At 51.5% G+C, this 13,456-nt stretch overlaps 1 protein-coding gene across 1 annotated transcript; it reads left to right on the top strand.

Moving 5' to 3' along the window:
• The first annotated feature begins 2,458 nt into the window (after positions 1-2,458).
• On the top strand, positions 2,459-7,309 carry TP53I11 (tumor protein p53 inducible protein 11). The gene is made up of 6 exons (XM_075712931.1): positions 2,459-2,587; positions 3,700-3,758; positions 4,333-4,381; positions 4,826-4,922; positions 5,849-5,950; positions 7,176-7,309. Exons 1-6 carry the CDS (start codon positions 2,459-2,461, stop codon positions 7,307-7,309), a joined length of 570 nt encoding a protein of 189 aa, XP_075569046.1.
• The last annotated feature ends 6,147 nt before the right edge of the window (positions 7,310-13,456 follow it).

Here is a 13,456-nt window from a genome sequence, read left to right as displayed (position 1 = left end):
GACCATGAAGAGGACAGAGCAGGAGGTGTGGGTAGCAGGCTTTCCCGAGCAAGTAACCGAGAGGGATCTAGAGCTGCTGGCTGGTGTGGCCAGCACACTCAGCACCCCAGGTCCTATCAAGACCAGCAAGCCTCAGGTCTCTCATCCCTGGGGAGGGCTTTGGTGACCCGCGACTAGCAGGATGCTGCTGCTCAGGCCCTCTGCCAGACTTTTCCCTCAGCTAGCAAGTCTTTGTGGAAAGACTTTGCTTTGCTCCCCAGCAAAGCGTGCAGGGGAGGGAGAGTGGCCAAATAGGTACCCAGTTCCCTTGCTGGGGTGTGAGGGTCTTCCTGACAGCGTGGCGTACCTGGGGCACTGTGTCAGCCATTTGCTCAGGGCTGTCTTCCCTGTGTCCTAGGAGCTGCGTTAGGCCAGGTGAGGGATGTGGGGTGGCCTCAGAGTGGTCCTGGGGCTCAATGTGAGAGAGGAGCATTCCGCGGAGGGGTGTTGCTTCAGGACTGGGCTGGACAGCTTTGATCAGAAAACGCTGGGCTAGAAATACCACAGTGACAGGTCTTCTCTGGTTTCAGCGGCAGTGCAGTTCTGGTGGGAAAGCACTCAACACCCAAGCTGCTGAGTCTGGGTCTGCCAGGAGCAGAAAGGACTGCAGAAACTGTAGTAAAAGAAATTAAAAAGAGGTCAAGCTATTCTTTTTGACACATCACTCTAGCTTTGGGGTTGATTTTGTGTGCAGATTATCTAGATTGCAGTACACACAAGTTATTGTGACAATTTGGGTCAGCAAACTTCAGACAAGCTGAATCTTCTAAACTTTTCTACCAGCAGCTACCTTTTGAGCTTCTTGCCTTGTGCTCGAGTGTAGGCATGAGTATACAGAGTATACAGCTTCCACCTTCCTCCTGAGCGGTTGTTTTCCATTGTTCCACTTCTGAAACATTCCTAGACCCTGGCTGTGGCATCTGGCTCTGTGCTGCCTTTCCAGGAACCGGGGCTTAGTTATTCAGTGGAATAAGAGCAGAAAAACGCAACCAAACCAACCCCCCTACAATCCAAAAGAAGCACCTGCAAAGCCCTGAGTAGCTGAACTGGCTCGCTGAAAAGCGTTTTGCCTGTGGTCTGCTGAAAGGGTCTTATTAAACCCTCGATCACAGGATTCAGTCTTTGCACTGTCCCCGTGAGACCTCTTAGCTTTGCCTTACAGAAAGAGTTACGTTAGGGAACTTGCACACATGACTGTCCGCTCTTGTCTGGACAACCACAGGGAAGGGTTTTCCTGCACACGGGAAAGACCTCACAAGGCAGCACGACAACACTTGCATGCACGATGCCAAAATAACCAGCACCTCGTTTCATTATTCCCCAAAGACTTGTGAACTCTTCAGACACAAGCATAAATTCTGTCCTCCTGGGGTGGTTGTGGGAAGGCTTGGCTGGGGTGCGGGACTGCTGGTGCTTGAGCCCAGTGCTTGCCTGGGCTGGATTAGTTGTGCTTGGTACCTGTGGGGATTCGTCTGTGGGTCTCTGGGAGGGTGAAGCAGCAAATCGAAAAACATGTTTGTGTTCAGCTGGGCCAAGATGAAATGAAGACAAATTGGAAGAAGAGACCTTCTGAACTGAGGGTTTCCAAGGTTTTATCGTTGCAGGATGATAATAGAGTGTTTTCATGGGACTCTTGACACCTTTACCTTTATACCACATGCCAAGGTAGAAGTTATCTCTTCCACTGCAGCTTCTGTCAGTTATCTTTGTTTTGTTCTTATCCCAGATACTATTTGTAGTTTCTGCTTGCTGCCATCTTCTGTATCCCAGAAAGCAACATATCCTCAAGGAAAGTCTTGCCTCTGGCTTCTTGGTGTTCCAGTGCTGGTGTGCTCTGGCACAATATGGGGGCTGCAGTATCTGGGGGGGGGAACAAATAAACACCTGAGACTCGTGTGGTATTTGGCCTGAAATGGCAGCTGAAGGGTGTGATGTATGGCATGGAGAAAGACAAAAGGCAAAGCATCACTTAATCACTTTATTTCCCCTAGTCTAGGAAGTATTTAAATTGCCTAGTCTGGGAAACAGCAAAGAGGTACCATTGGGCATTGCCTCATGCTGGGATAGGCCAGACTATGGTTTGTAGGTCAAAAGCATTTGTAGCTAAATGCCCACGCTAAAGCCACGCTGCTCTGATTTTTTTCTTCCCCCCTCCTGCAGATCCCGGTGATGGTGGGATCACCCTGAGATGAGCCACCCATAGCTGGGGCCAGCCCCGCTGCCAGGGCTCCCTGCCCTGGGACAATGAGGAGCCATCTGCCAGCCTAACAGAAAGAGAAGATTTTGTGGCAGCGGTTGGTTTTTTTTTTTTTTCCTTTTACCCGAACCTTGTGAAATTTCATGTGACGGCAGAGCCACGTCCCGCGCCCCCTGTTGCGCTGCCTCGCAGCTGACAGCTCAGTGGTGGAGGGCCACCACCATGGCGACGAAGCAGCCCCCACCGCTGATGAAGAAGCACAGCCAGACCGACCTGGTGAGCAGGCTGAAGACGCGCAAGATCCTGGGGGTCGGCGGGGAGGACGATGACGGCGAGGTCCATCGCTCAAAGGTGAGGGGCAGGGGAGAGGGAAGCCCATGTGCGGTAATGACAGAAGAGAGACCTGCCTGGGCAAACTGCAGTGGTGTGGTGGTTTGTTTTTTTTCTTTCCTCAGCATCTAACTTCTGCAGTCTCTTTTGCAAAAACAGGGCTCCCAGCTCCCTGGGGCTCCTGTAAAATGAGGGGTGAAGGCTGTGGTGGCGTGAGCAATACTGCCTTTGAGCAGCCTGCTGGGTGCACAGGAGCTGCCCAAAACAGCTTTTTGTGGTCACAGGGCGAGCTCTGCTGTCAAGCTGCTTTAATCCTTTCCTGAAATTGTATTGCTGAGACACCCGTGAGCTAGCTCAGAGCTGGTGCTGTAGGACCATGGCACCACCAATGCCCACCAGCCGGTGGCCTGGACACTGGAGCAGTGATTTAAGCAGCGGTGCTGCACTGCCTCTTGGAAGAGGCCTGAATTGCAAACAGACAACCTGTTTCAGTGAAATACCGGAGCTGGAGGACAAGGGTTAGCCCTGCAGGAGCCCTGTCCTGGATGCTCTCTGGAGAACTTGCTGGTAGGGCATTGCCTGGCTCCTGCCTGCACATGGGGAGCAGTGCAGAGCTCTCTGCAACCAAAAGGTCCCCCACAGTACCTTTCCCTGTTGCTGGTCTGTGTAGCCTTCCCATCCGTGTGGTTTGGGGAAGTCACAGCTGGGAATCATTCCGGGCAGTGTGAACATGAGAGCAGCATGGATGCTGTGACACCCCGAGGGCTCTGCTGGAGGCTGTGCTCCATCGAGGTGTGACACGCAGGCAGTGTGTGGGAGGAGACAGTTCCCTACTTACGTAGGTAAGAGGAGGCAAGAGTTAATGTTGACCCTGCCCCAGCTCCACACTGCACGTGGCTGATCCTAGTAAGGGAACAGTAGAGGCTGCAGCTCCTGATGGAAATCAAGGCAGGCTTTGGCAGGTGTTGGGACCAAGGGATCACAGATGAATCCCTTGTCCTCATCCTCCTTCCAGCCCTCTTAGACATAAACTCCCACATGGGGTTAAGTATGCATTTTTGGGCTGGCGAATACTGCCTAAAGGCTGGGGAAGGGTCTGCTCAGTCACCTTATGTCTTTTATTTGAATTTCAGATTAGCCAGGTACTGGGAAATGAAATCAAGTTTGCTGTCCGGGAACCGCTGGGGCTCAGGTAAGATACTGGGCCACCTTGAAGCTGGGTTGTCTGAGGGCCCTCGGTCACAGCATCCCTGAGAGCTCTGGCCGCTGACACCAGCTCTGCTGCTGCACCAGCATCGCTGCTCCCTGCAGGGGCTTCTTGGGGGCCATGGGACCAGACCAGCTCTGCTTTCTTCCCCCATAAATCAGCCTGAGGCCCCCCAGCTCTTGTCCTACAGCAGATGCTGGGAACCACAGGGGCTGTGTGGGGCTGGAGGAGCTCCGGGTCTCATGTGTGACAGGGTGGTGTGTCCTCTGGGGACCCCCCTCTGCACCTTCCTCTTGGCAGGATCACTTCCCTCCTCTGCTTGGGTGAGGGGGATTTCAGTTCTGTCTTGCCAGCAAGGCCAGTCTGCATGCTGAGGCTGGAGGTAGTGGGGCATGGGGAGCCGAGTCCTCCCACTGGAGGCTTGTGGCTGCCTCAGTTGTGTGAGGGGGGGAGGATGCAGGCTGGTGACCGAGCAGGCAGCCAGGAATACTTTGTAAAGTGTGAGCAATGGGATCGCCGCTGTGCTCACACCGGGTCCTCTGTCTTCCCTCCCACGCAGGGTCTGGCAGCTGGTTTCCGCCATCATGTTTTCTGGTGTTGCCATTATGGTAAGTAAGGGACGTGGTCCTGGGCACCGACAGGCCCCAGCTGCCGAAAGGGTGCCCTAGCATGGCTCCTCAGCCCCCGGCATTTATCTCCCTCCTCTGTCTCTAGCAGCTGCCGCTGGTTTCTCCTGCAAGGCCTTTATCCTCACTGTGTCTTGGCAATGGGCTTTGCTGGCAGTGTCCTTGGCGGTTTGTTCCTATCACCGGAATCTGTTTTCATTAGCAGGGTCATAAACCACACACAGCATGGCAGCCTCGGCCATAGAAACCGTCCGTGAAGCCAGTAGCTGACATGCTGATATTTCTTGCACCTCCTTAATTTCCAATTTCCTGGCCAGCAGCTCTGATCCCATAAAGGCTTGATGTTGGAGCACTGCTGTCCAAGAGGGCACATTTTGATGGCCCTGCCTGGTGCAGGCTGCTGAGTCTCTCCCTTGCCTCTGCCAGGCCCTTGCTTTCCCTGACCAGCTCTACGATGCCATCTTCGACGAGGAATCGGTGAGCAGCAAGACTCCCATCCGGCTCTATGGAGGAGCCCTCCTCAGTGAGTGCTGTGCTGCTGTGCCTGGGGCACACCGCTGCCCCATAGAGTTAGGGGAGAAGAGGCCAAAATGACAGGAGGGGTCAAAGTCTGTGCCCAGCAGGACAACTGCAGCCGGAGAGGAGAAGGTCTGCTCTTAGCAAAGAAATGGTCTGTTTAGGGGTATTTTGAGAAGCTCAGCTACTCCTGCTTTTTCCTAGTAGGGGCTCAGGCTCACTGCAGGCGGGGTAAGAAGGGCTGTGCACGCTCTAAGTACCTGGGGGTGTACCCCCAAGTGCCCCACCGAAGGGCAATTGCAGATGGCTGGGAGATGGGATGCTGGGCTGCAGCTGGGGCCAGACCCTCCTTGTGGGAGCGGGAGGAGAGAAGGGGCAGGCGACAGCATCCCAGGAGGCCCCCGTGCAAGAGGGGCAGAGGACAAGAAGGTGAGGGGAGCAGAGAGAAAACAGTTTGGAGAAGAAAATGGGTGGAGGAATTAAACACACGGGGTTTGCGTAGCTCTGCACCCCACGCTGTGGCTGCTAATGCTTCCAGGCTGCAGGGACTGCACCTTTTGGGTGCCCAGCCAGGTTGCCCTTCGGGGCTGGCACATCGCAAAGCGTGGTGCCCAGCACCAAAGGGCAGGCAGGTGCTCGCAAGGCCTGTTTTTTTTAGGGGGGCGGCTGGGGCTGGGGGCCGGGCGGGATGCCCCGGCGCAGGCGGGCGGGCCGCCGGCTCCTTCCCGCAGCCTGCAGCAGCACCCCGCGGGGGTGGCTGGAAGTGCAGCGGCCACAGCGGCCGGGGAGAGCGCAGCTGCCAGCAGAACCGCGTCCCTCCATCCTCCTGTGGCAGGCCGAAATGGTTCCTGTGGGAGCAGGTGGGTGGGCTGCCCCTTCCCAGTGATTCCCCCCGTGGCCCTCGGGCAGCTGCGCGCTGCTGTCGCTCCGCAGGTATCTCGCTCATCATGTGGAACGCCCTTTACACGGCCGAAAAAGTCATTATCCGCTGGACCCTGCTGACGGAGGCGTGCTACTTTGCTGTGCAGTTCCTGGGTGAGTAGCTGCAGCCACCCAGTAGGGAGGAGAATGCAATGGGGGTGCATGCGGCATACCCCCACCGGCCAGGGAGGAAGGAGAAGTGGAGGTGGGCAGGACAACCGGCGTGACGGTGGGACCGAAGGCAAAATTGGAGCAGTGCCTTTGGGTCTGATGGAGTAAACTCTAGGTTTGAAGGAGTTGTGGGGTGAGGCCCTGGGAGTCTTAGTGGGCTTAGCTGATGGGCAGACGCTGTCTCTGCCGCCTGGCTGGCGCAGCCACAGGGGTACCCAATCTCCAGCTGTCCCCGTGCTGAGCCTGGAGACAGCTCCTTTGCTCTGCAGGGCTGGCAAAGATAACCTGGCCCCGGGAGCATCGTCCCTGCCAGCTGGTCTCCCTGTTCCTTCCCCTTGGAGTAGCTTCTGCTTTGGGCTGCTCACCAAAGGGTGCCGAGGTGCAGGGGAAACATCTTCCTCTGACGATTCATTTATTTTTCTCCCTAAAAACATTCTGGCCTTCATAGCCAGCACAGGTCATCTCCTGGAGTGGGCTGCCTAGATGCTGGGGCTAACAAGAAAAGACTGTAGACACCTACACTAAAAAGAGGGGCGTTTGGTCTTACCAAAACAGAGAATAACAGTTCAGCTTGTTTCTAGGGAGCTTTTCTATATTTAACAATGAAGGGGGATTTTGTATGTGTATATTGGTAGCTCACTAACTGTATTATAAAGTAGCTGGTTTAAATATGGGCTATGTGTTGGTAGCCAAAAAAAGGGAGATGCTCAGAAAAGAGGTAGTGTGTGTGGACTAGGCATATTTTGTAGGTTCTTCTAAAGCTGAAAAACGTTTATCAGCACTGAAGTGGTCAAACCACAAAGCAAACTCAGGAACATGCAGCTTCCACAATTAACACTTAAGCAGGAGGGAGAGTCGCATCTGCTCGAGTGACCATTTTGCGCTGTGGCTGCCTGAACATGGGGCTGCCTTTAAAGCAGGGTTTCTGTAAGTGAGAGCTCTGGGGTCTGTGGGTAACTTCAAGGCTGTGAAATCAAGCTAGTGAAGAATGCATGTCATGGGTTCACTTGTGCGTGTGAGCCTGTGGTGAAAGCTGCTGTGCTTGCAAGGCTTGGCAGGTCTCGCTAGGAAGTTGCGTTAGAGGGCAGTAGAAAACAGCTTTGTGCTACTTGTCTCCCTTTGTTTTTTCATCGCCAGCCTCTGTCTTGTCTTCCTCCTTCTCCTCCAGTTACCACTGTCTCCCTGGTTGAGAGTAGCCGGATAGCCACAGGTGCTGTGCTCCTCCTGGTCAGCCGAGCCCTCTTCGTCCTCATCAGCATTTATTATTACTACCAAGTCGGACGCCGTCCCAAGAAAGTCTAATTCCTGGGCTTTTTGTCATGGGAAGGGTGGGAGGGGGGGTTTGTGTCGGTAATTTTGCATTATAATTATAACTTTTTCTTTTGTTAGTCCCTTTTGGTTCTAAAGTGGTTTCCTTCTTTTCCACTTACCGGCATGAATCAGTGTGTAACCCGGTGCTGGTGGCATTGCCAGGTGAAATGGAGGGGGAGCGGTGTCAGGTGGGATCCCCCAGCCCCTCTGCAGGAGGTGAGGAACAGCGGGAGGAAGGCTCAGGGAGGTGTGCAGGCCTGGCAGGCTCAGGGAAAAGAGCTGGTTTCCCAGGGGGGAACTGGCCGATGGGATCACAGGCTCTGAACCCGCTGGAACAAAGCACAATTTAAGACCACCACACTGAAACCAAATCCCTGAGGAGACAGGGCGAAGGACTCGGCTCCTCCCCTTGGTAAGCCTTGCACCTGCCTGGTGGAGTGTGCCCTCATGTACAGCTGGTTCCCTTTTAGCAAGTACTGACTCTCCAAGTAGCTGGGAGCTGGATGGGGCTAGGTCTAGTTTAGCACTTTGCAAATGGTTCTTCTTTCCTCACTGCCAGAAGTGCCACCCCACTTCTAGTTTTGCACCGGGTGCTGTGCAAAGCTTGGCAGGAGATGGAGCAAAAGAAGAGGGAAGCTTCTTGCTTTTTCCCTTTGCAGGGACAGCAATGGGAACAGCAGAGCAGCTTGAACTATAATATGTGAGAAGCAAAGGAAGCTATTGGAAAAAGCCCATTGAGCACAAAGACATCCCCTTGCTTGGGATGTTTCATGGAGTTTCTAGGCTGCGGTCCTGTCCCTTCGCAGCAGAACACTTCCTACGGTTACAGCTCTACCAATGGTAGCGGCAGTGGTGGGTGTGAGGTAGCATCTGATGCTTTAGTTAAGCCAGGGCTGGAGTGTTGCTGTGGTTAGTGCTAGTGAGAGCAGAGCGAGCATCAGCACAGCTGCTTGGGTCAGTGAGCAGCCTAGAGATGAGCCCAAGCTGTGGGAGATGGTGTTCCAGCTCTGCTAATGTGCAGGCATCACAGCTCTTCTGACTTGGAGAAGAGAGGACCAAAGTTTGTAGCATTAAGATATTTAACTGGGATGAAGAACAGTAAGGAGCAGGGGTAGGAAGGCATTGTTGCCTTCTGTAGCTCAGTCAAGGAAGGACTAAATGTGCGTTAGTACTCACTGGCCAGTTTCTCCAACACATCCTGGGCTTAACAGCATTAGCTGCCCTACTTCCTAGTGCTTTCTTTGTGGACTATCCCTGTCCACAGCTGGAGGCGGCATTTTTTTGTTCTCCATGGGACTAAAGCCAGAAGGTCTGTGTACAGGATATGGACTTCTTACTCATGCACTACTGTTGACTGGATCAAAGTGTGCCCTGGAATAGAGCTGACGTCCCAAAAATCCCAGTAGAAAGATGCCTACACAAACAGAAGTGCTTGTGTGAACAACAGCCCTCAAGCCACTGGTGAGACTGGGCTCTATGGCTATTGCTGTTTAATATCTTAGTAGAGTTAGAAGAAGGTAGTGGGTAGTTACTGTACATTGTGTTAGTGCTTTTGGCATTTAGAAGCAGCTGCATAAACTTCAGACACTGTATGCATTGTACCTACTGGCCATGCAAAATGTCTGTCAGGTAAGAATATTGGAAATAGTTGAACCAGGAAACATCACAACTGTCAATTTTTTTTTCTTAAGTAGTAAATCAAATGGAGAGGCAACATCCAACAGCAGGCTAAATTCTGGAGCCTCCCAACAACACATGCCTGCCAAGCTGCTTTCAACATGTCCAAAATACAATACTTAGCAACTAAAACTTGTATTTAAGAGGAGCCTGCCTGTTCAGGTGGAAGAGTTGGGCTCCAAGAGAGAAACCCTTTACCTGTGAGGCAGGAAATGATCAAGTGCAACCTGGAGAGCATCATGAATTAGACCAGGCATCGCTGGAGTATGGCACGCTGTGGCTGTTGCTCTCACCCTGCACACCACCTGCATGGGCAGCTGCCAATGGCTTCAGTGCAGCACTTTGGCTGTAGTTGTTGGTGTAGGTTCATGAAGCTTGATTCTTTGTGTTTTGGGGTCACATGAATGTATACACAGACTGATCATTGGTTTTGGGGGGGGTGGGAAATTGTGTTTCTAGGAAAGACAAGTAAAACTGACCACAGCAAAAGCAATCTTGCAAAAGAAGGAAATGGAGGGTTTTCTTAATGCTGTCCTCCCATCTGTGTTGGCTGCAGGTCCTAGGAACTTAGTTATGACTCTGGGTCTGTGGATAGCCACTTGATTAGCATACCTTAAAATGTCATCCAGCAGGTGAGAGACATGAGTTATGCCCTAACTGAGCATTTCTCTGAAGACGTCTTGCTGGTTAAATCAGGTGGCAGGGTGGGTGAAGCAGTTACAGATTTCCAAAGGAGCTTTAAGTCAGGTGGTGTCAGATTCCTCTAGTTCCCTGCTTAGCAGCTGCCTCTGCACAACTTAAAAACAGTGAGCTGCTGCCAGTTTTGCCAGTCAATGTCTTCTGCTCCAACACAGAGCAAAGCCTTGGGGAGCAGCCATGTAAGAGACTTCATACTACTTGGTACCTAGACCTGAAAGGGGAGAGATGAATTTGCTTTATTTTCATGCTTCTTGCTCCATCTTGCTATAAATAGACCATGTAGAAAGTATGGAAGGGGACTGGGGCTCTGTACCTCTTCTACAACTAGGTGAGAAGGGGAAAACGGATGCCCCTGCCTGGCAATGGCTACAAAAAGGCTGTGGTCCCTGGCATGGTCCCTTCTCATCAGCAAGGTGCTGCAGGAGGAACATGGCCAGGCCCACTTGAAGAGGTGAATCTGTAGCAGGTAGAGGTCTAGAAGGGAGTTTCTGATGGTAGCTTGAGGATGGAACCCAGGCAGAGCATCTGCAGCGCTGCCAGAAACCAGCTGTGGCTGGTTGTCTTCGCTCTGTTGTGAATGGGGGGAAAGGGAAGAGGATGCTGAAACATTTGTACAGAACTGCGTCGCTAAGGACAGAAGTGCTGGCATCACAGCTGCAGGTGGCAGTTGAGCATATAATTTGGGATCAAAAGCCTGAGGCATCACTTCAGGTTCTGCTACTGATCTACTGAGGAAAAACTCCATCGCCACAGGCCTCAGTTTCTTTATCTGTTAAATGGTGAGAAAGGCCTTGGACTGACATCATCTCCCACGGGAGACTGCAGTGAATTACCTGCATTTGTAGAACATCGCGCAGGGTGGGGAGTCGTGCTCCCCAGAGGGCTTGTGCTCCAAGCAGACACAGGCCAGGACTAAGGCTGACCCCCTTTCTCTGCCGGAGATGGACCCAAACCCTTGCGTTCATAGAGCCCTCGCTTTTGAGGGTGAAGAAAGCTTATCATTCACGTAACTCCCTACAGCGCCTTATTTACACCTAACCAATATCTTGCAAACTGGAGCTGGTGACAAGGGAGAGGCTCTGTCCTAGGCTGGCCTCTTTTTTCTGGTCAAGGGTTTTTACTGGGGGTTGGGGGTGGGCAGGGGAGAATGGGACACTTTGATTTATACCTCATTTTAGCTGCTGTACCTGAGTTTATTCTTTCTCCTCTGGTAAGAAAGTGACTGTACTTAACACCAAGCAAATAGTGAAAATTAAAGCCGTTTCACTTCACTGTCACAATATCTTTCTTTTATTTTTTTTTTTTAAGAAACGCACACAAAAAACCGTGCAGAGAGTGCTTCAGGCTCGTGTTCTGGTTTATATTACAAAAAAAAAAAAAAATTCCTTTCAATATAAAAAAGCATTACAGTAGGGAATACAGGATAAATTAGCTCCACTACCTAATAAAAAGGAACATTTACAATTTTTTAAAATAGATTGCAAACATTATTTCACACGCAGCCCTTTTCCCAGGCATTCGTGACAGTCATTTGAGCATTAAATAACAGCGGGGAGGCAGGGGTGCCGAGAGGGGCTGTGGGCTCAGCAGGCACAGGCTGCTCGCTACTACTTCCATCCAAGGTGCTTGGGCCGCAGTCACAGTGCTACAGCGAAGGAGGCGGCAGCACGGCAGCTCCCTCTGGTCCCCAGCCTGCCCAGAGCTCTCCAGCAAGCAGTGAATCTGGCTTGAGCCCCTGACCCCAAAATATTCACCAGAGCTGTTAAAAACACATATAAAAAAATACAGTTGCTTCTCCTGCCTACTGTTCTGAAAACTAGTGTACAACGGAGGGGGCAGCCACATAACCAGGGGGACAAAACCAACAAATTTACATGCTTTGCCATACACCAGGAGTCTGCTTTCTGGGCTTGCTTGCTCATTAAATTCCCCCAGGGGAAATTCCTTTTGCCTGTTACCAACTTCCACAGGTCCTCTCAGACTTCCATATATCTTTACAGCTATCTCTAGTTTTTGTTTAAAATGTGCTGCCTGGATGTTGCTGGGGTTTCAAGCTGAGTTCCCAGTGGCGTGCTAGCCAGCTGCAGAGAGGATTTGAAGTCTTCATGCAGAAAAGAGCAATGCGGGATCAGACAGGGTGAGAGAGCAGAAACAACTGTGCAAAGGCCAGAATAACAGGCGAATGAGAGATCTTTTTGAAGATACAGTGACAACCATTAGGGAAGAGGGAAAGTGAGAAAGCTAAAAACAAAGTGATGAGTACAGAATTAGGAAAGCCAAAAAGAAATAAGCCTGCACAGATCCTACTTCAGGTGTGTATATTTATCACTTAGTGCTCTGGCTGCTTTGGTCCCGTTCCCCCAGTGCTGACAGTTTTTCCCCCATGCCACTGGTGGCAGAAAAAGGCTTTAAGGGTTTTTTTTTTTTTTTTTTTTTTCCCCTTCAGCCACCCACCATGCACAAATCAGGGTATTTGCCTTTCAGGTTCCAACCTGAGACAGCCAGGCCTTTGCATAATAAACTGAGGGGAAAGGAAAAATTGGAGACTGGGGGAGGCAGTTCTGCTTCTCTTGCTCACCTCCAGCCAACTCACCATCTATGCTGATGGTTTTGTTCCTCCCCTGGGAATTGCTCTCCCAGAACAGTCACTGACACCAGCTCCTGAGGCAGAAGCAGAACAGATAAGCTCGCCTTCTGCTCGGGCCATTCCTTGCAAGACTAGTAGATGCAACAGATTTTTCCTATCTTATGCGCAGCACCTGCTGTCGGGTATAAATACTGCTGATTTTTGGCTGGCAAAACTGTTTTCCTTCATTAAACAACAGACCAGAATTTAATGCTAAAATGCCTCATTAAAAGCAGATCCAGATGAAATATTTCAGAAAAGCTTTCCACAAGGTTTAATGCAACATGTGAGGCTGCTCAGCAGCCCTGGCCTCCTGTTCCGTTGCTGGAATATGCTGACTGCAGTAGGGCTGCAGCTCTACCTGCCTGGGCCCTCTCCTGCTGATGAGCAAATTGTTGTTCTCAAATGAAGCTTGGAAAAGCTCTAATGCCTCCTTCCTGTTCCTTAGTATCCTGATTCCCCACCCTGGACATTAAGCCAGGATCGTTGTACATTACAGACCAGTCTTTCTGCTGCTTTCCTTCCTTCCCTGTAGCCTGTGCAGCGCCACTGGGAGAGCTGAAGGGACGCAGCCCCAGGGCTTGGAAGGGAACAGCCAAGCGAAGTGTACCTGCTGCTGCCAAACCTGGGCACAAGGTTACTGCTCGGCTCCTCGCTGCTGCCTTCTGCCCCCTCTCCTTCCTTGCCAGTGGTTACAGCTTTCAGAGGTGCTGGTTTAAGCCTCTATAAAAGTGCTCCATAATCTGAGCCTATAAAATCTGTAAAAAGAGCTAAGCTAAACAATAAACCACAGCCCCTTCTGTCCTCCCCCAAGTACAATGAGTTTGGGGTCAGGGAATGACCACATGAATGACTAAGGCAACAGGGGTTGAGGCTTCCAGAGAAGAGAAACCAATGACCTCTCCAGGTTGATAACCATGAGAAGCACTGGAGCTGTTTGGCTGCACGCTGGGTGCTCTTAGAGCCTGCCTGGGGCCTCAGCAGTTCCACCTTAATCTCTGACCAAGGTCCAGTCCCAGGCATCTTTCTCAAGTTTAATTCCAAATGGCTAAGTAGATGATACGTTAGTTAAATGTCAAACTATCTCAAGGGAGGAAACACTTTCAACTAGTAGGCTGACTAAAACAATTCTGACT

This window comes from Pelecanus crispus, chromosome 6, assembly GCF_030463565.1.
Source record: "Pelecanus crispus isolate bPelCri1 chromosome 6, bPelCri1.pri, whole genome shotgun sequence".
Taxonomy (NCBI): Eukaryota; Metazoa; Chordata; class Aves; order Pelecaniformes; family Pelecanidae; genus Pelecanus; species Pelecanus crispus.
The sequence above is the reverse complement of the archived record's forward strand: the minus strand, read 5'-3'. Positions and strand labels throughout refer to the sequence as shown.

Coding starts and splice junctions, on each gene's coding strand:
- TP53I11 (XM_075712931.1), top strand. CDS start 2,459: ATGGCGACGAAGCAGCCCCCACCGCTGATGAAGAAGCACAGCCAGACC. Junction 4,382..4,825: donor TTTCTGGTGTTGCCATTATG/GTAAGTAAGGGA, acceptor TGCCTCTGCCAG/GCCCTTGCTTTCCCTGACCA. Junction 5,951..7,175: donor CTTTGCTGTGCAGTTCCTGG/GTGAGTAGCTGC, acceptor CTTCTCCTCCAG/TTACCACTGTCTCCCTGGTT.